The sequence below is a fragment of the Aotus nancymaae genome, unplaced genomic scaffold, assembly GCF_030222135.1.
Source record: "Aotus nancymaae isolate 86718 unplaced genomic scaffold, 86718_ANA_hifiasm-v0.15.2.pri h1tg000007l, whole genome shotgun sequence".
Classification (NCBI taxonomy): domain Eukaryota; kingdom Metazoa; phylum Chordata; class Mammalia; order Primates; family Aotidae; genus Aotus; species Aotus nancymaae.
In genome coordinates this window covers 55,020,284-55,043,885 of record NW_026988418.1, presented here as the reverse complement: position 1 = coordinate 55,043,885, position 23,602 = coordinate 55,020,284, and the positions used below count along the sequence as shown (strand labels likewise).

The 23,602-nt window shown below is 36.5% G+C and overlaps 2 protein-coding genes across 2 annotated transcripts in view; one reads left to right on the top strand and one right to left on the bottom strand.

Annotated features, from left to right (window-relative positions):
• PDE4DIPP2 (PDE4DIP) overlaps nt 1–23,602 on the top strand; it is a 295,357-nt gene that overhangs the window by 25,743 nt on the left and 246,012 nt on the right. The window lies entirely within an intron of this gene.
• On the bottom strand, nt 636–22,262 carry SEC22B (SEC22 homolog B, vesicle trafficking protein). The gene is made up of 5 exons (XM_012458826.2): nt 22,055–22,262; nt 14,886–14,995; nt 9,222–9,382; nt 6,454–6,600; nt 636–2,608 (listed from the first exon to the last, which is right to left on the bottom strand). The coding sequence occupies exons 1-5, from the start codon at nt 22,127–22,129 to the stop codon at nt 2,454–2,456; spliced, it is 648 nt and encodes a 215-aa protein (XP_012314249.2). The 5' UTR covers nt 22,130–22,262; the 3' UTR covers nt 636–2,453.

The following is a 23,602-nucleotide window of genomic DNA, read 5'->3' as shown; positions in this document are numbered from 1 at the left end:
TTTATGCCAAGGCCAAAATGATCACTTGAACTGTAAATCTGATGCCATCCTTTGCCACTGCCATTAAGATAGTCTAACCTCCTCAGCACGATAGACAAGTCCTTTTATGATAGTGTACCAATCTAGTTATCATTCCTCAAGTCTCCTCTGTTGTCTATGCTTGCCCTGTGGGCTAAGCTGAACCAAGGCGTTACATTTCCAAAATACGCTTTGCTCTCTTTATTCATGCCTTTGCACTTGCCATTGACTCTCCCTCGAATGCCCTATTCTCCTTCTCTACAAAGTCTTCTCTTACCATACTCCTTCCCAAAACAGACTAGGTGTCCTTTCTTAATGTGCCTCCAATAACCCCATACACTGTTTATCCCATTCTATTTTAAATGCCAGTTTGGTTACTGATGCATTTCATCTAGTCAGATCTTCCCACTGCCTCTTATAAAGAAAACCAGGAGCCATATTATGATAGCCTTGTTCTCTCATCTTTCTCTACCCTGATCTTAAATCACTTTCTTCTTCCTTTGTTGACATTTACCCAATCCCTTCTTTCTTAATTAGCCTACCAAGATTAGACAGAAATGTATCTACAAAAGATATATGTGTATAAGTTAACTAGATAACAAAACTTCACACTGAAATGAACATTCTAGAAGTATTTATTTCATTGCTGACCATTAGGTTGCAGCATGCAACTCTCAACAATGAGCTGCCCCTCTCCACTCTTTTAGAAGCACCAAATACTATGGTACCAGTATTTAGGATTTCAGCCTTTCAAAGGCTTTTATTATCAACATCATCATTACCTAGGAAGGAGCCTTTTGGGGACTTAAAAGCACTTATTATCTATAAAAAGTAACTTCATATTTCATGCACAAAATTCCCAATTGGCAGATTTACATCCATAAAAGAAAGGAAAAAAAATTTTGTAGTTCTATAAATTATCGGGAATAAAATAGCATTTCTCCTTGCCTTGTTATAAGGAAAAATATTTTTTTCCTTACCAGGAATCAGGATAGCATGTTTGATGATCCCTCAGGGTTTTAAAATTGCTTACTGGTTAAAGTTCTCGCCAAAGATATTAAGAAATAAGTTGGCTCGTTTTCCCATACAATTTAAAGAAATATTTGCAGTATATATAGGAGTTTTAAGTTATATTATAGACCCCTGCAATAATATTTAAAAGGCCTATTCTCATTAAAAAATTCTACCTCAGAAGGTAAAAGGAAATCCTCATCATCCCTGAGCAGAAAAGGAAAAAATCATGGGTACTTTAATTAGTTAATAGAAAACCACTATAAATGAGTTATCTATCTCTAGAACATTCTCAGAGAATTTACATAAACTAAAACAGGAATGAGGTGCTCTCAGAGACTTTTTCTCAGGTAAATGTATTTAGTAGTTTGAGTACTGCAAAAACTTTAATTAGCTATATAGATTAATATCTTTTATTTTGAAATTTGCGAATGTCTTAAGAGGATGTCTACAGGACATGAAACTACTGGGTGCAGGAAAATTTTTAAATGTTAGCAAATTGTGGGAGGAGGAAAACAGTGGAGAAAATCGTGGTAGAGAAAGTAAAGAAGGGGCAGGAGAAAGCTATAATTATAACCTGGGTCTTCCTTTCTTCTCATGAAGCCAAGGGCCTCATTTAAGCATATGCTATACTTGCTCTTATACTAATACAAATCAAATGCTTCAAAATAAAACTAACAATGTCCCAAACTAATTTTAGTCTTTTGTTTAAGGAGTAAATGAGAGAAACATTTTAGCTTCTTAATCAAGGAGTGCTATAATTTCAAGCCATCTTAATATAATTCATTTAACCCTAAAGCAATTGTGCAATAAGCAATTTATAAAAGGAAAACAACAAAGGTTAACTTTCTACAGGGGCCAATTGACAAGGCCTGTAGAGCACAGCAATTAACCTTCACATACCGGAGTCTTGTTTAAAAGGCCATCAAAAACTCATACTACTCAAAATCACAAATGTCACCAACAAAAGGAATGTTGATTAGAGTCAAAAAAACAAAAAACAAACAAACAAAAACCCTTCCAAAAGGACTGCCTTCTTTGAAGGAATTTCAGAATGTTGCTAGCACAAGTTGGCTAAATCAAATCTCATTGATGGCTCCATTAGAGAATGAGACTGCCCCAGTCAGTGCCATTTCTAAAATGTACTGGGAGGGAAAAGACAAAGTAACAATCTACTGTTCCCTAACATTTATGGCTTAACACCCAGAGAAAGCCTCTGCCCCCAAAAGAGACGTTCTACATAGGGTTAAGCTTCATTTAATGAGGTGTAACCTTTCATTTTCAGGACATGTCTTTGCTTGCAAGGTCTTTAGAGGCAGAAGTTCTGCTTGGATTCTAATACACTTCTCTGTAAGCTCGGTTTCCTGAAAATATACACCTACTGGGTTCTAGGTTCTCCCTTACCAGTGACTGTATTCATTATTTCACAGCCACCAGAATCGCACATACACTATTAACATGATGAAAAATACAGCTACTGCTGCAAGTTTGGCATAAGTGGAACGCATGTTCAAGTACTTCGCATCCTGGCGGTATTTCTTGGACAGACTGGACAAATTGTTAGCCTTTGAATCCAATGCTGTCAAAGAAGAAAAAAGGAAAACATTAAATTAGTCCCTGGAAAAGTATTAAGATATTAAAAATAACCAAAATGAGTAGCACTGTAACAACCATGAATCTTGAATTATCATTTTTATTTTAAAGGTAACATTGCATATACTAATTAACTGATGATCCTGAAACACTGTAATATCTATAATATAGTTTAAAATTATCAGGTCAGATTATGTTCGAATTTTTGAGGCTATATGGTAAGGTGGTTAGAAGTGCAGGTTCTGGCCTAAGACTCTTTGGTTCAGATATCACCTGTCCCATTCATGTGATGTTGGTCAAGTCACATAACCTATTTAAAACCTAGTTTCTTTATCTATAAAATGGGGATAATAACAGTAACCATGTCATAGGTTGTGTGTACATGAAATTGCCTGTAAAGTGAGCAACAATGCCTGCATATGATAAAGTACAATGATTATTACATGCTAATAATTATTATCTTCATAATCTTTTAATGGTCTGAATCATATTATCTTATATTTTGAAAAACAATAATGATAATCCATGTAAAACAAACTCAAATAATCAGAAAATTCAATTAACCAAACACAGTCTTAAGCTATACTTCAATGATGACTGCTAAAATTTCTAAGATTCTCCACATAGTAAAGACTATTGTGAATTTAAAATTATCAGCATTTATATTTCAATAGATATAGGAAATATAAATTTAGTTACAACTAAAATACAATAAAAAGTGCCACAAAAAACCCCCAAATCAATTAAGTTTTAGCATTTTCTGGCAAGTTGGCAAGTTTTTTCACCCCTAAGGACATCTGCAATGTTGTTATCTTATAACTGGTAACTAAGCACTTAGAGAAATAGCCAGATAGACAAGAGCTAAACCAGATTAAAATATAGGGTATATTTTAAAAATAAACACAAACTCTCCATTTGACATAATAAATTCTGATCAAACTCTTCACTTCTTTAAATTTCAGAAAAGCTATTTTGCAATCTGATTGTTTCTTCCTTAAAGAATGCTTTTGGAATATTTGGAGTTGCTTAATAGAGACTGGTTTTGATTGGGAAACATGGCATTACTTAATAACACAGACATGACAGCCACGTCTGAACTAGCAACTGATCACATGAGTAAGAATAACATCTAGTCACGAAAGAAAAGTTAGGGAGAAATAACCATGACAATGCGCAGGGCGTCTTCTTACAGAATCTACAAGAACACGCACTCCAAAGGGCGGGGAGTTTAAATTATTGTGTTTGCTGCTGTATCCTGAGCGCCCAGAAAAGGGCCTGGTATATAGTTAGTGCACAATAAACATTTGCTAAATGAATCTAAATTTGTTGAGAATAACTCAGCAGAGAAACAATTATCAGACCATACAAAACAAGTCATAGTTAAGAGAATTTATATATGAATATTTTGAAACACAGGATAACATAAAGACAAAGCTATTGCTTGGAGAAGTGATTTATCAAATATTTATGTTACAGGCACCAAGTGAAGTGCAAAGGATACAACAATGATCAAAATGTACATGATCCCTGCCTTTATGGAATTTAGAGTCTTGCATGGGTGATACACAAAAAATTCCTGTGCTAGTCTACTTTATCTCATTTAGGAATTAACATTCACTCACTCACTCAAAATTTGATATTTAAAGAGTGTGAAGGTAAATGGATAACTGCTTACTACTCACAAAAAGGTTAAAGTTTGTAGTTTGTAATAAAAGAAAACCCATTTACTAATGAATATATAGCATGGCTGAATTTAAAAATACTTATTAAAGGCCGGGCGCGGTGGCTCATGCCTGTAATCCCAGCACTTTGGGAGGCCGAGGAGGGTGGATTACGAGGTCAAGAGATCGAGACCATCCTGGCCAACATGGTGAAACCCCGTCTCTACTAAAAATACAAAAATTAGCTGGGCATGGTGGCGCATGCCTGTAATCCCAGCTACTCAGGAGGCTGAGGCAGGAGAATTGCCTGAACCCAGGAGGTGGAGGTTGCAGTGAGCCGAGATCGCGCCATTGCACTCCAGCCTGGGTAACAAGAGTGAAACGCCGTCTCCAAAAAAAAAAAAAAAATACTTATTAAGGAACCTATTTGTGACCATTACTGTGAGGGATATATAAGAAGTATGTGAGGCCGGGCGCGGTGGCTCAAGCCTGTAATCCCAGCACTTTGGGAGGCCGAGGCGGGTGGATCACGAGGTCAAGAGATCGAGACCATCCTGGTCAACATGGTGAAACCCCGTCTCTACTAATACAAAAAATTAGCTGGGCATGGTGGCGCGTGCCTGTAATCCCAGCTACTCAGGCGGCTGAGGCAGGAGAATTGCCTGAACCCAGGAGGCGGAGGTTGCGGTGAGCCGAGATCGCGCCATTGCACTCCAGCCTGGGTATCAAGAGCGAAACTCCGTCTCAAAAAAAAAAAAAAAAAAAAGAAGTATGTGAAACAGACATAAAACACATAAACACGATCTTTAAAGAGCTTACATGTTCACATTAAACACTTAGGTAATACTTAAATTTCAGGTAAATACACATAAACTTTTAATCTAATTTTACCTAATTACCTACACTTTTTAAATTATATAAAGGGCTAGGTGTGGTGGCCCATGCCTGTAATTGTAGCACTTTGGGAAGCTGAAGTGGGTGGACTGCTTAAGTCCAGAAGTTTGAGACCAGCCTAGACAACATGGCAAAACCCCATCTCTACTAAGAAAATACAAAAATTAGCCAGGCATGGTGGCACACGACTGTAGCACCAGCTACTCAAGAGGCTAAGGTGGGAGGATCACTTGATCCCAGGAGATGGAAGTTGCAGTGAGCCAAGATTCTGCCACTGCACTCCAGCCTGGGCAACAGAGCAAGACCCTGTCTCAAAAACATAAATATATGAAATTATATAAAATTATTTAATTATACAAATGTTTACCTACTTTAATATAAATATTTAAATATATAAAATATTTATCTTATATGGAAATATGTTAAATTTATTTATTTATGGTATATATGGTAAGTTAGGTATTTAATAAATATGCATATTTAAGGTAAATTAGGTAAACATACACACACGTAATATGTGCTAAAAACATTATGTTAGTAAGTGCTTTAGCAGTTTAAAGTACAGAAGAGATTAATGTGATACAGGGTATAAGGATCAGAGAAGGCTTCTTCAAAAAGGCAGTTCTTATGGAGGTCTTATAGAACAGTTCTAGCACGAGGCAGAATAGACCACTAAGGATAGTGAAGAAGCTGGCCTGGCTGCAGCAGAATGTTTGTGAACTAGAGAGTGACAACATCTGCATTCTCTTTATTTTCCATGTATAGAGCACAATGCCTTCCAAATAACAAGCACTGATTGACTGAAAAGTAAGTCAGACTGGATCTTATCTTGCAGTCCCAGATTTAAAAGTTTTCCAGAGAGGAATGCCTGATGAAAATGGCCTTTTATAAAGATTGATCTGGTGGCAATAGTCTCCCAAAGAGGCTACTCAAGAAACCACTGCAATAAATCTTTGACAGTTTTCTCATTCTTTTCATTTCCATTAACTTTTACAAGTGTTTCTGTATATAATTTGCTTAATTTTGTCAATATCTTAGAAATAATCATTGCTTTGAATATGGATGAGTCCTTTACACTGTTCCAACTCAACAAAAACTAATCATGCTAGGAAAAAAACATACCCTATTGGAAGCATTGTAATGTAACGTACTTCTGGGAGATAAATTCTTAACAGTTTTAGGTAGAATCTAACAGCATAAAAGGCACTGCAAAATAAGCTATCCTTGTCTATGGAATGAGAACCATTTCTTCATAAGATTCATTGCTTTTAGATACCTGAGAGTGCTTCTCCTCGTTGTAGCACTTCTTCAATATTGGCCACCATGATCCTCTGCACATCTTGTAATTCAGTGTTGATGGAGCCTAGGTTTCTTCGAGCACGACTGTCAATGTAGAGCTTCTTTGTTTTCTGAATGAAGGTATCTGAATGATGAAGAAAAGTGACCATGAACCATTTCTTTAAGGCCTTCAAAGCACTGAAGTAGGAAATTAAAAGTTCTGAGTTGGTGGCTAATGCCTGTAATCTCAGCACTTTGGGAGGCCGAGGTGGGCAGATCACAAGGTCAGGAGATCAAGACCATCCTGGCTAACATGGTGAAACCCCGTCTCTACTAAAAATACAAAAAATTAGCCAAGCATGGTGGCACATGCCTGTAATCCCAGCAACTTGGGAGGATGAGGCAGAAGAATTGCTTGAACCTAGGAAGCAGAGGTTGCAGTGAGCTGAAATCACACCACTGCACTTTAGCTTAGGTGACAAAGCAAGACTACATCTCAAAAAAAAAAAAAAAAAGTTCAGAGTTTATTCCTGAATTTGCCACTGTCCATGGTTAATCAAACTCTTGGTTGGATATCAAAATCTAGGCTTTGATTTCTTTATTTGTAAAATGTAAAGGTACAACTAGATGACCCTTCAGAAGAAATGTCCTTTGGATACCTTTGAAGTATAAGATTTGCTATCTAAGGCTGCTATCAGAAGGCTTAGGGAAATTAAGACCCTCTATATTAAGCCTTTCCTAAAAACAGAAATTTTCAAACAGTATTTATTCTGAGGACCCTTAGGTTTACTTAAGTCTACACATTCTTTAAAAGGATACTGGTAACACTCTAGCATCATTAGAGCCTAACATGGCAAAAGAGTTCATGATCATTAAAAAGCTTAAACACTGCCTTAAAGTATATTCTCTAATATACATTCCCAGTTTCATTCTATTCTTAAACCTCAGGTAAAGCAAATTAATAGGGAGTTTTCCAAAATACCAATATAAAACAAGTCTCGGTCAGGCACTGTGGCTCACACCTGTAATCCCAGCATTTTGGGAGGCCAAGGTGAGCGAATCACTTGAGGCCAGGAATTCGAGACCAGCCTGGTCAACATGGCAAAAGTCCCATCTCTACCCAAAATACAAAAATTAGCTAGCTGGGCAAGGCGGCGTGCATCTCTAGTCCCAGCTATTCAGGAGGCTGAGGTACAAGAATCGTTTGAACCTGGGAGGTGGAGGTTGCAGTGATCTGAGATCGCACCCCTGCACTCTTGCCTGGGGGATAGAGAGAGACTCTGTCTCTAAATAAATAAATAAATAAATCTGAAGTCTCGTCCATCTTTTGCTCATATCAGTATTTCTCAAAACTATAAGAAGAATGACTTAAATTATTAAAGATATATTCAACTTTTGGCAAAAATCTTAATTTATGTGTGCTGGACTCCTTTATTTGCCTCTTTAGATCTCCTTTCTGCACTCCTGCCCCTTGTTTTCTGCGCTGGGAAGCTGACTTGTATGGAGTGCCTCAAAAGACTCCTTGCCCTCTGTCAGTTAGGTTCAGGCAGTGAAAGAGCCCAACAGTAGGGAAGAAGGAGAACAGACAGTGGCATCAGGATATTTATTCCCCTGGCTCCTTTCAGAGAAGGAAGGATCCTTCTTCTGGCAGTATCGCTCTACCAAGTTACTGCTCCTCTCAAGTTGGCCTTCTCTAGAAATTTTTTCCGTTTTAGTTTCAGAAACTGCTCCTTCCTCTTATAGCTTCAGGCCTAGGAATAGTAATAACCAGTATGCTATTGGTCTGAGTTTACTGTACCTTGTAATTCTCCTACAGCCTATTCATATCTTTGTATATACTCCCTTAAGCTAATTTGCATGTACTATTTATTTCCTGTATGACCCTGACACATTTGTCTTATTTTTGTGGGGGTGGTTTATGGGACTACTACTGTCTACAAAAATAAAATTTGAAAACCAGCACTTGGAGAGTGTGTAGTTATGAAACACTAGAGTGTTTTCCTAAACATTCTCTATTTCTTAAAAGCAGGATCACCCATTTATCTAGCAAACTTGAAACACTTCAGAAATTCTGAGAGAATAAAACTAATTTCTCTTTTAACTAAAAATGTCAGCGATATAGCCTGATCCTACTTGTTCTCACTCCCTGTACTTAGGACATTTCCTTTGATCCCTTGCCATCAGATACTTTACCAGGTCTGATTAGTGATTAGTCTTTCTATAATTCTTGTACAAAAACAGACACCTATGCTCACTATTCCTAAATATAGTAAATATTATACTCCAATACTCCAATACCATGAATACCATGTATCTTCTATTTCTTGTTTTTTTTTTTTTTTTTAATAACAGGATCTTATTCTACTAAAAGAAACAACACACCATTCTTTCTGATTTCCCAATTCTGATCTCCATAAAATGAGCCTTATTGTGAGTGTTAGTCTATGGACTGGGGTAAAGAAGAACTCAGCCATAATGTGCCATAGACCTTTAGGCACAGTACCTGTCACATGTGACTCCAATGAAGAGTCAAACCAAATAACAGAGATGGGCAAAAGACAACAATTTCTATGGGGGAAAGATCAAAAGACTAGAGAAAATTACTTTTCAGAAGGAAGCCTTAATCATTTAAAAAGACAAAAAGAAGTGGAATGGAAAAGAAAGCAAAAGCTAAAACTTCAATAAGTAAACATCAGAAAAAATTTATCAATATTATATCAGTGTGTCTGTCCCCTTGATAGAGAGAAGTGAGGGGCAAAAACTTACCAAATTCAATAAAGGAATAGGGTCGGGACACGGTGGGCACCTTCTTTCCATGCTGTTCATCAAATTCTGAGTGCAAATCTTCTAGGTAGGCAAAAGCCAGCTTCTTAGGGAAGACAGCTTCACATAAAACCAAATAACACACCCCCTGCTCAATAATGTAGCTGGTGAGACAAAAAAGGCAAGACAAAGTTGGCTATAAAGTAATATTACTGACAACAGGTTAAAGCAGAATTTCTGTACCATGCAAACTTTTTTTCTTTTTGAGACGGAGTCTCACTCTGTTGCCCAGCCTGAAGTGCAATGGTGCGATCTCGACTCACTGCAACCTCTGCCTCCCAGGTTCAAGTGATTCTCCTGCCTCAACCTCCCTAGTAGCTGGGACTACAAGTGCGAACCACCATGCCTGACTCATTTTTTTATATTTTTAGTAGAGACAGGGTTTCACTATGTTGGCCAGGCTGGTCTCAAACTCCTGACCTCATGATCCCCCCGCCTGGGACTCCCAAAGTTATGAGATTAGAGGCGTGAGCCACCACGCCCAGCCCCTACCATGCAAAATTTTAAAAATATCCAGCCTAAGCACTTTGAAGCTGGCTAAATCAGAAAGTCAATTTAAAACCACAAATGCTTGGAATCAGAAAGCAAACATCTTTCCATTATTAGTAGTATATTCCAAAAGGAGTATTTAGACATAGTTATTATAATTTTTCATCCACTACCTAATTTTTTTTTTTTTTTTTTTTTGAGACAGAGTCTCTTTCTATCACCCAGATTACCCAGGCTGGAGTGCAGTGGTGTGATCTCAGCTTACAGCAACCTCCACCTCCCGGGTTCAAGCAATTCTTGCGCCTCAGCTTCTCAAATAGCTAGGATTACAGGCACCCACCACCACGCCCAGCCAATTTTTGTATTTTTAGTTGAGATGGGGTTTCACCATGTTGGCCAGGATGATTTCAAACTCTTGACCTCAAGTGATTCACCCACCTCAGTTTCCCAAAGTGCTGGGATTACAGGAGTGAGCCACCAAGCCCAGCCAATTACACAACTCTTCAACTAACATTTTAAACATGTATTTTAGCTTGAGGATGTATACGTAACGGTTTGTTACCTGGGTATATTGCATAATGCTGAGGTTTAGGGTATGAACAATCCCATCACTCATATACTAAGCATAGTACCCAATAGTTTTTCGACCCATGCCCCCATTTTTGCCTCCCCCTCTAGTAAGTCCTCAGTGTATTTTTGTCCATGAGTGCCCAATGTCTAGCTTATAATTTTATAAGTGAGAATATACAGTATTTAGTTTTCTGTTCCTGCGTTAATTCACTTAGGTAATGACCTCCAGCTCCATCCATGTTGCTGCAAAGAACTTGATTTCATTCCTTTATATGACTGCATAGTATTCCATGCTGTACATGTACTACATTTTCTTTATCCAATTCAGCACTAATATGTACTTCAGTTGATGTCTTTGCTATTGTGAATAGTGCTAGAATGAACATGCAAGTGCGTGATTTTTAGTAGAAAGATTTGTTTCCTTTTGGATATAAATCCATTAATGGGTTTACTGGGTCTAATGGTAGTTCTGTTTTAAGTTCTTTGAGAAATCTCTAAACTGGTTTCCACAGTAGCTGAAGTTACATTCTCACAAACAGTGTATAAGCAGTTCCCTTTTCTCCACAGCCTCACCAGCATCTGTTGTTTTTTTACTTTTTAATGACAGCCCTGTGACTGTTGTGACCCCTGTGACTGCTGTGAGATAGTATCTTATTGTGGTTTTGATTTGCATTTCTCCGATAATTAGTGATGTGCATTTTTTCATTAGTTTGCTGGCCTCTAGTACGTTTTGAGAAGTGTCTGCTCACGTCTTTTGCCCATTTTTTAAATGGGGTTATTTGTTTTTTTCACTTAATACCTAAGACTTTTTCTTGAAAAATTCAGAGTTGTGACTCCATCTCCCTTTGATTCTATATGGTAAACTAACATACACATATTTAAACTCTTTCCAGCCACAAAGAAAAACAGTGGAACTGGAAATTTCTGTGGATAGAAATGTAAGGTTAATGACTTAAAAATGTAAGGTTAATGACATAATGTTTACTGGATATAAGACTAATAACACTTCTTAATTTCCAGTCCAGGAGAACTCTGTAATCAACTGTAATCTTTTTAACAGTGGAACTGACTTTCTTTTGTGATAATGAGCTCCCTGGCACTCTGGAAGGGGCTATATGATTACATGTCTGAGAAATTCTTAGAAAAATGTTAGGCTACTAAGTGGTTTCCAACTTCTTTTTAGCCATAGCATAGACACACACACACGCAAATATATATATTTTATATATGCAATATGTATATATATATTACAAGCAAAACTTATATTCAGAAGGCCAGTGTACATATCAGATAAAATCAGAGGTTCTTTAGTTTAAGTAGGAGTTTTCAAATATTTTCTCCTATTGTACTGGTTGTCTCCTCACTGTGTTGACTGTTTCCTTTGCTGTACAAAAGGTTTTAGTTTATATAGTCCCATTTATCTATTTTCTTTTCTGTTGCCTGTGCTTTGAAGTCTTTGCCATAAAAATTTGCCCAGACTCATGTCCTGAAGTGCTTCCCCTATGCTTTCTTCTAGCAGTTTTATAGTTTAGGGTCTTAGCTACTTTCAGTTAACTTTTGTATATGGTGAGATAGGGATCTAGTTTCATTCACCTGATAAGGAACTAATATCCAGAATATATAAGGAACTCAAAACAATTCAACAGCAAAACCAGAAATAATCCAATTAAAAAATGGGCAAGGAACAGAATTGACATTTCTCAAAAGACATGTGAATGGCCAAGTATATGAAAAAATGTTCAACATCACTAATCTTCAGGTAAATGTAAATAAAAACCACGGTGACATATTATTTCACCCCGGTTAAAATGTCTATTAAAAAGACAAATGACAATAAATGCTGATGAGGATGAAGAGAAAAGAGAACTTTTATACACCATACGTGGGAATGTAAAGTAGTACAGCCATTATGGAAAACAGCACGGACATTTCTCAAAAAACTAAAAACAGAACTACCACACCATCTAGGAATCCCACTACTGGGTATTTATCCAAAGGAAAAAAAACTCACTATGTTAAAAACATACCTGTACCCCCATGTTTACTGCGGCACCATTCATAACATCTAAGGATAATCAAGAAAAATGTCCATCAACAGAATAACAGATTTTAAGTGTGTTTTTTATACACACATACACACACCACACACACACACGGAATACTATTCAGCCATAAAAAAGAATGAATTTCTATCATTAGCAGCAACATGGATAAATCTGGAGGACATTACATTAAGTGAAAACAGTCATACACAGAAAGATAAATACAGCATGTTTTCATTCATATGTGAGAGCCAAAAAATTTTTTTAAGCTCATGGAAGTAGAGAGTAGAACTGTGGGTATTAGAAGTGGGAAAAAGTAGAGAGGAGGGGAGGATGAGCAGAGGCTAGTTAATGGATACAAAATTACAACTGGATAGGAAGAACGAGTTCTGGTGTTCTGCAAAATTGTGGGGTGAATATGGTTAGCTAGAACTTGCTGCATATTTTCAAAAAAGCTGCAAGAAGGGATTTTGAATGTTCTCAATACAAATAAATGATAAATGTGTGTCTGAGGTGATGAATATGCTAATGACTCTGATTTGATCATTATACATTGTATATATGTATTGAAATACCACTCCATACCCCATAAATATGTATAATTATTACATGTCAACCGAAAATAAAAGGAAAAAATTTAAAACATAAGGAGGAGTTTAGGGGCCCACAGTATTATATATACTTCCATGCTTGCGCTTTCTATGTGGCTCCTGAGGCATCCTAGGGCTCCATAAAGGAAAGACTATTATATGATCTCTCAGACCCCTTAAAATAATATTAATAATACAGTTGTCCTATTCCTTGCTTGGGCACTTGAATTAACTGGTCTCTTTGCTTTCAGTCTACACCATCTTCTATACCGTCAGTTTTATTCCCAGACAGTACAGATGACCATATTACTTTGCTTACATACTGTAAGGGTTCCCTAATATCCACAAAATAAAATCATATTCCATGGTATTATATTTATAGCCCTTCAAAACAAGTGTAAGCAACATTCTATCATATATTTTAGTAAACCAAATGGCAGACTGTTTTCCAACATGCTAGGTTCTTTTCATATTTGTGGACTTCTGCTTATATATTTTTTTCTAACCATTAATGCTCTTTTATGTATATGAGAAATCTTGTTCATTTTCATATGTTCCATTCTACCATAATTTTTTCTGTGAAACTTTTTATATATACTTCCCTCCTCTATCCCCTTTCTTCAAACTTACCCCCGACAAATGGGAATTCATTCCTTCCTTCTCTCTGTTACCAAAACATTTTATTTAAATCTAATTTATGGCACCTTTTCACTTAAAGTAGTATAGTATACTTTTTTGAGTATATGTCTCTCTCTGTACTAAAAGAACAGAGTTAAAAGGTGTGGACATTAAATGCAGGACTCAATACAAGGTCTGGCAAAGAATAAACCCTTAATAGCTCTTGGATGGAAATAAAGGATTATAAGAGATGATGAATGTCCTAAAGGAATCAGGCAGAAGAAAATCTCTTCTCAATTCCATGAGAACTTTCCTAGGTCTTTGTTCACTAAACCATGGTGAAAATAAAGATACTATATATTATGTGACTATATTTTTTGGTGAAAATTAGAGTTATAGAAAATATTTCAGATATTATAAAAATTAATACTTTGTGAAACATAATGTCCACCATTTTCTTAGCCAATAGCCTAGTGTTTTATTTGTTTTGGTGTACTTGTTTACTTGTCTTTTACAGGTAGAGAATTTTTTTTTTTTGTTTTTTTTTTAAAGTAAACATAGCAGCTTCCTCCCTGGCCTAAATTACCTTACTATCTAAGTCCCTAAAATAGCAAAGATTATTTAGCTAATCCGTTTTAATTTTCCTCTGATGCTCTTTTTAATCCTTCCTATTTTATCAGCTTCAAACTTGGCAAGTATTAAATACCAATTATTTGTAGATAATTTAAAATCCAATAATGTTCCTTTGATTCCTCTATCATCTGTATCATTGTCTATAACCACTGATTAAGATACTCTCTTTTTTAATTTTCTTTTTTAAAAATAATAACTAATATTTATTGACTCTTCCAATGTATCAGACAAGATGCTAAATACTATACATGGATTCCTTCAAAATCCTCTGAAACCTCCTATATTTATTTTCACTACTTTATAGAGGAAACTAAGGCTTAGAGAAGTTATGTGAGTTGCTCCAAGTTACAAGGTTAAGAAATGTGTGAGCAAGGGTACTAACCTACAGGTATCTGGCTCCAAGACAGTCCTAAAGCTAGAAGTTACCTATTATTGCATGATGGGCACAGCATTCATTAGACACATGTTAACAGCTTACATTACTGTAAGCATGTTGAAAAAACAAATAAGATCTCTGTTTTGCAGAATTAGAGCCAGAGAAGTTGCTTCTCTCAAGAGACTACATTTTTAAATAATCTTTACTTTTAAAAAAATTATTTTTATAAAGCATTCTGTTACTGTATTTTACACTTAAATGATCGTAAAGAAATCAAGATTATACTCACTGAAAAGTCATGGCTCCTGCTTCCAAGGTACATCTGGTAGGGGACTGTTCATTCAACTTTCGAAAGAGTTGCTTAGCCTGACTCTGATACTGTTGAAGGTCCCGGCCAGACTGAAAAAAAGATATCTTCATTTAAGAACTTTTCATAAAAAGCTGTATCAATTAGTGAGAAACATCACATTGTGAAGACACTCTGAATAAGGTCCGTCATTTACAGGTAAGTAAGATTCATTTTAACTAAAGAAAGATAACCTACTTTCAGAGTACAGAGAAAGACCTAACCCTGACTTCTTCCAGATGATCACATTAGTTATTGGCTAAGATGCAAAAGCATATACCTCAAATACACTTAACGCACTCTTAACTTCCAATCCAGTGTTCTTTCCACTATTAGGACAGTACTCTCCTTCTAACCCATTTCATTTGCAGTTATTCATATAGAACTATACAGCATGTGCTATACTCAGGCGAAAATCCCAGGAACAAGATTGATGAATTTCATTTTTATGTTCGAATATCCAGCAGAACCTTCCACAAGTGTTACAATTTTGATCATTTAAACAAAACTAAATGTGTACTCATGATTGCAAATTACTATGAACACTTTGACTGCAATTAGGTAAAAATGACCAAGAGCAGAGACAAAGATTAGAATGTCAAATACCCTTTACTGAATAAATCGATTTGGTTCCCAAATTTGGACAGCAAAAGTTTGAATACAGAGGGATATATGCAAACAAAAATGAAAATAATAGCATTCAGATGTTATAAGTAATATTCTCCTGAACAATTTCTAACTGCTTTTACAATTTTTTTTTTTAAAGAAGGGGGAAATTTACTGGGAAAAATAGCAGTGTCATTTCAAAAGAAGAAAATCACGCATCTACTAGATCCAATAGGGAAAGGAAGTGCCCAGAGAATGGGAAGCAAATAGACATTGTTTATCCATCCACATGTGGGGTATGAGGGCTTTCTGCCAGCTATCCAGCTATAGTCTGAATGTTTGCTGATGTCTCCCACAGAATTCATGTTGAAATCCTAACCCCCTAAAGTGATGATATTAACAACTGTCTTTGCGAGGTGATTAAGTCATGAGGGTAGAGCCTCATGAATGCGATTAGTACCCTTATAAAAGAGACCCCAGAGGGTTAGCTTGCTCCATCCACCATGTGAGAAAACAGCCAGAAGGTGACATCTATGAACCAGGAATAGGCCCTCAATAGTCACCAAATCTGCTAGTATTTGATTTTCACCTTGCAGAACTAGAAAAATCAATTTCTGTTGTTTATAAGCCACCTAGTTTATGGTATTTCATTACAGTAACCCAAACAGACTAAGACACTGCCATGTGATGCAAAGAAATCATTCTATTTTGGAATTATTTATTTTACATTGAAAAAAAGTCTCCCTTTGGCAGATGTTTAATAACTAAATATTTAAGTAGAAAAGTATTTACACTAGTGTCTCCCAGGGTCTGAGGTCTAACTTTGATAAAGAACACAGTGATATCTTAAAATTGTAGATAGTGTATTGCTAAGCTGATAGTGAAAACAAGGAAGCAATAATAAAATGATAAAGTGGCAGATTTGTAAATGTACAATTATAGGATACTAAGATTCTAAGCTGTACATAAAAATGGTGAACTGGAAATATCAATATGAATAAGAAGGTGAGTAAGCATGAGGTGAACCAGGGGAGATAGGCAGAGTCCAGTCAAGGTATTAGTTTGTAGATTTATCTTGTTTAGCACCACTGTTATGGCAATGATTTGTTTTACTGACATATATTTGTTATATATTTGTTCTATATTAACATTTGAATGTCTGTCTGTATGTATGTACAGTTTTATATATTAAACAGCATTATAATTATATATCAAAATTATCATATTAAACAGACTACTAATATATGGTCAGCCAGTAAGAGAGTGAATACTGTCATATGCTTTTACAATGAGAACTAGTGCACAATATTCTATTTTCCTAAATTTGAATGGTACTTACCAATCTTTTTGTTTCCCCAGTGCCATTCTAAAGAAATCTGAACCCACAAGAGTAGATAAAAGGAGTGCAAATAATGTTGGGAATGCTACTAAGTGCCAAGAAAGAATATCATCATAGATCTGTGATATTCAACCTTGACTTCACAATAGAATCACATGGGGAATCTCAAAAACAAAATTAAAGGCAGATGAGAATCGTAAAAGGACTAGTTGAAGAAACATGGAAAAAATTGTCGGATAGACTGGTACAAATCCTTTGACTTTAAAAGAGGCACTGTAAACATTACTGCAACCTGAGAGAAAGGCTAACAACTGTATCAACTATAAGAAACTGGCCAAAAGCATGCTACAATTTCAGGAATTTGCAAACAGCAATGTAAAGGGATTATGGTATGCCAACCAACATCTTACCATGCTGATTCAGTTAGCATTACCATCCTTGAGAACATAATGCTAGCACAATCTTTTGGGTTAAATAATAATCTTTCTGGCATAGTCATATAATGGAATATTATGCAGTCATTAAAACAATGCTGTATAGTATTTAATATGAGAAAATATTCATTAAACACTGTTAAGTGAAAAAATTAGGTGAAACAGTCTTATGATATTACCTATTATTTAATTTTATACACACATGCATATGTTTAAGGTCATCCACCAGAACGGATATAATCTGAGTACAGATTATAGCTAATAAACACTGTTAACATTTTGGTCATTTTGCTTTTATGTATTTACTGATCTTTCTATAATATGCACAAATTAATTTTGTAACGTGAAAAATCATTCACTCATTACCATTCATTACATATTTGCATCCAGTGTGTTGATTATGTGCAATTCTAATCTGTGACCTTTAAGAAAGGCAAGATGAGGCCGGGCGCAGTGGCTCACGCCTGTAATACCAGCACTTTGGGAGGCTGAGGCGGGTGGATCATGAGGTCAGGAGTTCAAGACCAGCCTGGCCAAGATGGTGAAACTCTGTCTCTACTAAAAACACAAAAAATTAGCCAGGCAAGGTGGCAGGCGCCTGTAATCCCAGCTACAGGAGAGGCTGAGGCAGGAGAATCTCTTGAACCTGAGGGGTGGAGGTTGCAGTGAGCCGAGATCGCACTGCACTCCAGCCTGGGCAACAGAGTGAGACTCTGTCTGAAAAAAAAAAAAAAAAAGGAAAGGCAAGATGGAATTAGAAAAGATTCTTCACAAATGGTCAAATCAAATTATTAAGTGTTCACTTTCTGCCAGGCACTGTTCTGAACACTTTATATTATTTAACTCGTTTAATCTTCATGAGGTGATTAGAATTATTATGCCAATTTTTTACTTGAGAAGTCAAACTTGTCCAGTGACTCTAAGCTAAAAAGGGAAGGACTAGGATCTGAACACAGGCAATCTGGCCCTGGAGCCCCTACTCCTAAGCATTATGCTACACTAACTCTGTAACTGAAATTGCTTCAATAGTAGATCCACCTTTTAGGTCAAGGCTTATTATGTAATTCTAATTCATTGGAAATGCTTAAGAAACCATGTGGCAGGTCTGATCTAGATCTCACAAAACAGCATAACCACTGTTTTACAGACTGAGCTTCAGTTTGCTTTCAAGATCAAAGTCACAAAGGGCCCACAGTTACCAGTCCACCCTACAATACTTAGATGTCCTCATTCTGTTTTCTACTCCATCTAGAACAGATTAACAAAATTTGTATATGGTGTAATTGTGAGCTATCTGTTAGTAATCCAATAATGCAGTGGATCAGAATAACTGGAAAAACTGTGAAACAAATTTGAGGTTATCCAATAGCAAATTTAGCATTTGGATCTATATATTACAAAAGGTAGAAGGTAGTAATTTGACACACAACTACAACACTTTTCATTGCTGTCACCTAGGACTGCTGAACAACTAGTTGTTTTAAATAACAACGTTTGTCTTCATAGCTCTTATCATTTTTAAATACCCCATTGAACTCAGCTGGCCAAAGACCAGCAGCACCAAGAACCAACCACTTTCCTCTAAAAGCAATTACAGTACGGTGATTAATCAACCCTCAGTGATTGGGAGAATGAGACAATTAAACTGTACAACATGTTATCTGCTTTCTTGGAGCTTCCTGCTGCCTATTTGGTGAGAGCTAACATTTTCTTCAAGTCTGAACTGCCCTTCACAGTGCCAGGGGAAAATAAAAGAAAATACAACAATTTTGAGGCAGAACAGAAAGGTAGCTAAAGAAATTGCAAACATCCTAAAAGGAGAAACAGACCATAAAAGGAAGAAAAAAGATAAACAGGATATCAGTTAGGGAGTCTACATTTGAGAAGAAAAGCTCATCTCTCTATCTGCCCTAAGTCTAAATTTCCAGTTAAACACAAAGGAAACACCCTGTATGAAATACTCTGTCTACATTATTTTGTGAATTTTATTCTCTATTGTATTATCTGAAGAACTGTCCATCTTTGGTAATACAGGAGCTTGTATAGGCACCTAGTAAATACATAAAATATGATATCTATTATTAGTATAAATACTGAAAGTACACTGATAACAAAAACAAACAAAAATGAAAATACGCTGAATTATTTGGCCTAGACAATTAAGGTGCCTAAATATAAAACTGTTTGGTCGAAAAATATCTGTTTATTAAAAAGTTATTTCTGGACTGCTGAGGTAAGACATCATTAAAAAGTCTTAGAACAAGGCAGTGAAGTGCAGTGGTTAGGCACTAAAGCTTCAGTTGAATCAAACAAATACTTATTAAAAAACACTGGGTCTCAACTGGGGTGATTTTGCCACCACTCCCCACCACCATGGGACAGTTAACAATGTCTAGAAATATTTTTGTTGTCACAACAAAGTGGGGAAGGGTGGTGGTGCTACTGGCATCTAAAGGGTAGAGGCCAGGGATATTGCTGGACCTCCTATGCAATGTACAGGACAGTCCCCAAAACCAAAGAATTATCTATCCCAAATGTTAACAGTGCCAAGGTGAAAAACTCTGATGAAAAACTTCATCATGCTACTTATTAGCAGTGTGACTTTAGGCAAGTGATCTATCCTCTATAAGCCTCAGAGCTTCCTTATCTATAATTGGAGATTTTAATAGTACCTATTCTATATTAGAATAGGTAGCATGAGGATTAAATGAAAAAATGCATTTAATGGGCTTAGCACAGTGTTTGGTATATAGTAGGCACTTTTATAAATGTTCTGTATACCATTAATATAGTCTAAGATTCAGATTTTTACAGACATTAAAAGTTCAGGCAAACTTTATCATTCAAAGTCAAAATTCCTAAAGGAAAATACTATGGCACTACAATCACAAAAAATATTTGTGTGTAAAATTTCTTTCCTTGTCAATTAAATGAAGCAACCCATCTTGATAAACCAATACAAAATCAATACCAAACTCAGAATTAAAAAACAATAAATTAATTAATTTTTCAATAAAGTATCAAGGCAGAGAGTAGGGGCCACTAATATTAAGTAGATTTTCAAGTTCACTTTGTATTCTTTGTCCACACTGAAATTCAATGCAATACTTTAAAAACTGAGCAGAATCCATCCCCCCTACCCTCATCACACAGCCACCCACTGTAGGAAAACTATCTTTTAGTCAAACTACACATCCTTCAAGGATATTTCCCTACACTAACTACTTTGTTTAAATCATATTCCTGGGTTCATTTGAACAATTACACTCCTTCTGCAGGATGGTCCTAGAATATTCCTGAAAAACATTTCACAGTAGCAAATCAGGGTATGTTAAATTGTTCACAGTTATTTCAAAGATTAGACTTTGTTTTTATGAAATGAATGGAACATATTTCACCTAGCATGACCTGCAACTTTATTATCTGTATCAATACTCTCCTAAAAGTTAAAGTAAATATATATTTCCAAATCAAACCTAAAAAGGCATATAACTAAATAGAATAGTTCCTTACCAATGGATCCTACTGTTAGCTTAATGTCATGCCTTCTGGGAAGACTTTCCTGACTTCCTAAAATCAACTTAGATACATTTTCCATGTTCAATCATAAAACTCTCTTCCTTCTCCTTAGCAGTTATACTACATTTTCATAGTTATCTGATTTTTCCAGTAGACTGTAAGCTCCACAAAGGTAGAGACTGTGTACTCTCGACCCCTGCATTAACACTATGCCTGGCATATTTGATGTGCTCAATTAAATTTTTTTGCATTAATATATGAATGAAAAGTCCAATAGAATAAATGCGCAAAACATTTTTTTTAAGATCTCATCGTTTTCTTAAGGCTCAAGGTTTTAAAACACCACTTAGACTGTATGAAAAAGTAAAATAAAATTGATCACTTTCAATAATATATCAATTCCATTCTCAGCTTTGTCTTCAGAACCTCTCAAGCTCGCTCTAGAAACTGGCCTTACTTCAGAGATCTCCACTGTGATTCTAAAACACAAAACAGCTTCCTTTTAAGATATCTGGAGTTGTTGCTGTTTTTAATCAATTCGATATATTTTTGAGCACCTACTAGCATAAAGCAGCTATTGTAAAAGATATAAATAACACAGAGATTATTAAGAACCGTCGTTAGCCCACTAGAAAACTCCAGTTATTGAAAGACAACGAAAAAAACAAGTTACAATGCATTGCAGGAATGTGGTAAGGTGTATTGGAAAGATGGGAACTGGGGATAATCCTGAAAGAATGTGCTGTACTGAACTTTAACAGGTGCTTTATATGTGGCAGTATTACCTCACCCACTTTCAAAAGATGTCAGCAAGCTAGGTCAAGGATCAGGTGCTACATTATAGAGTTGAGGAGCTTGGCTGCGTTTTCCCAGGATTTATCCGTCAGCAGTCCTATTAGCAGCAGAAAACTAGAAGCCCTGAATTTCAACAAAGTCCCTAGAGTCAAAGAACACTGAGTCATCACAATCAACCAAAGTTAGCACTTCTACAGAGCGTTTTTCTAAAGAGAAACAGGTAACACAAACATCTAACTCATTCTTCGGGAAAGCTTTCCTCTCTCAGGTAGTCTCTCCCACACCAAAAGATAAAAGAGCACTTCAGGGAGGTCGGCAGTGCCGGGAGGTCACAAGGATCTCCCGGTCCTAGGGAGGAATCCGACGCTGAGGGCAAAGCGCGCTGGCAGAGACTTGGGGTCGCGGGGGTCGTCGCTCACCTGTTCGTCCTCTTGCATCGAGGCTGCCAGCGGGAGCCCGTCCGCCACTCGGGCGATCATTGTTAGCAACACCATCTTCACAAACTACAGGGATCCGACACTGGCCCGGAAGGCCGTTGGCTTCGTCCTCACTTCCTCCGCCGCGACAAGTTAGACCCTGTCTCAGTTACCAGAGAGGCAGCTGCTTGCGTCTCCGCTTCCCGCTGAGGTGGCCGGAAACAGCGCAAGAGCTTTCCACTACCGGTCCCCAGAATCGGCTTCCCTCAGACAGCCACAACTATCGGAACACTGGTTCCGCGACCTCTCCTTCCACCTTCATTCACTTCCAAGGTCTGCCTGGCTTTTCTGAGTTTGGGGCTTCGAATAAGCCTTGCCCCTTGAGGGGCATTCCACCCAAGCTGAATCAAAATTTTCTAGTTCTCGATACTTTAATCTTGGGAGAGAGCTGAGAAGGAAGGTGGGAGTTAATGGGTACTCCCCATTAACTATTAACCCTTAACCATGAAGGGTGTGTTAAAAAAGAAAAACCTTAAAAATTAGGCTATTTTCATATTTAATTTTTCTATTTTCTATGTTATATATTCTATAAAATATCCTATATTTGTATATTTCTAGGCAAAGATTTTTGTCTATTTTTGTTTGTTTATGCTACATCCCCAGGTTCCTTAAACGCTTTATGGTAAGAAGTAAATATTTGTTGTATGTGTGAATAAATGAACAAGTACAGGACCTCGTGTATCACCTAGGTCAGTCAGCCTACAAAAAGCTGGGTCTCTGATATAGCTAGGTGTTCTTATCTCCTTGTTTTTTGGCATCCCCTTCCCTAAAATGGGGATATTATCAGCCTTTTGGGGTTTTAATGAATATTAGATGAGAAAATCTAGGTGCAAGCGTTTCCTAAACTAAAAAAAGAATTATACAACTGCTTTTTATTTACCATTACTTAATAATAACTACTCTTTCCTATGTGCTTACAGGAAATTCTTGCATTCATAGTAACACTGTTAAATATGTTATAGATATTAATTAACCAACCAGTAAACAGCCCAGTAAGCTAAGCAACCCAATAAGGTTGTTTAGTATTATATCTCCACTTTGTAGTTGAAAGGAAAGCCTCAGAGAGCTAGCAGTGATGTGGACAGGATTTGAGCTCAGGTTCAACTCCAAATCCTCATGTGATTCTGTCTTAACTTGTACCCATTAATTAAAGAGCTCAGGCTTTTGTTACCTTTTACATTAGCCTTCAGCATTGGAAGAAAACTAATATTCTTTTTTGTGTGGCATTGTTTTTATTAAAAAGATTTTTATTTCAATAGCTTTTGGGTTACAAGTGGGTTTTTATTATGTGAATGAATTATATAGTAGTGAATGCTGAGATTTTAGTGCACCCATCACCCAAGTTGGGTACATTATATTTAATAAGTAGTTTTTTATCCGTAAGTCCCTTCCCACCCTCCCCCTTCTAAGTCTCTAAAGTCGGTTATATCACTCTGTATACCGTTGTGTACTCATAGCCTAGCTTCCATTTAAGTGAGAACACATGGTTTT

Excerpts from the sequence above, each read along its gene's own strand:
- SEC22B (XM_012458826.2), bottom strand. The coding sequence starts at position 22,129 with ATGGTGTTGCTAACAATGATCGCCCGAGTGGCGGACGGGCTCCCGCTG. Across the intron at positions 14,996-22,054 it reads CGATGCAAGAGGACGAACAG|TCTGGCCGGGACCTTCAACA; the intron begins GTGAGCGACGAC and ends TCTTTTTTTCAG. Across the intron at positions 6,601-9,221 it reads CTATTCCTTTATTGAATTTG|ATACCTTCATTCAGAAAACA; the intron begins GTAAGTTTTTGC and ends TTCATCATTCAG.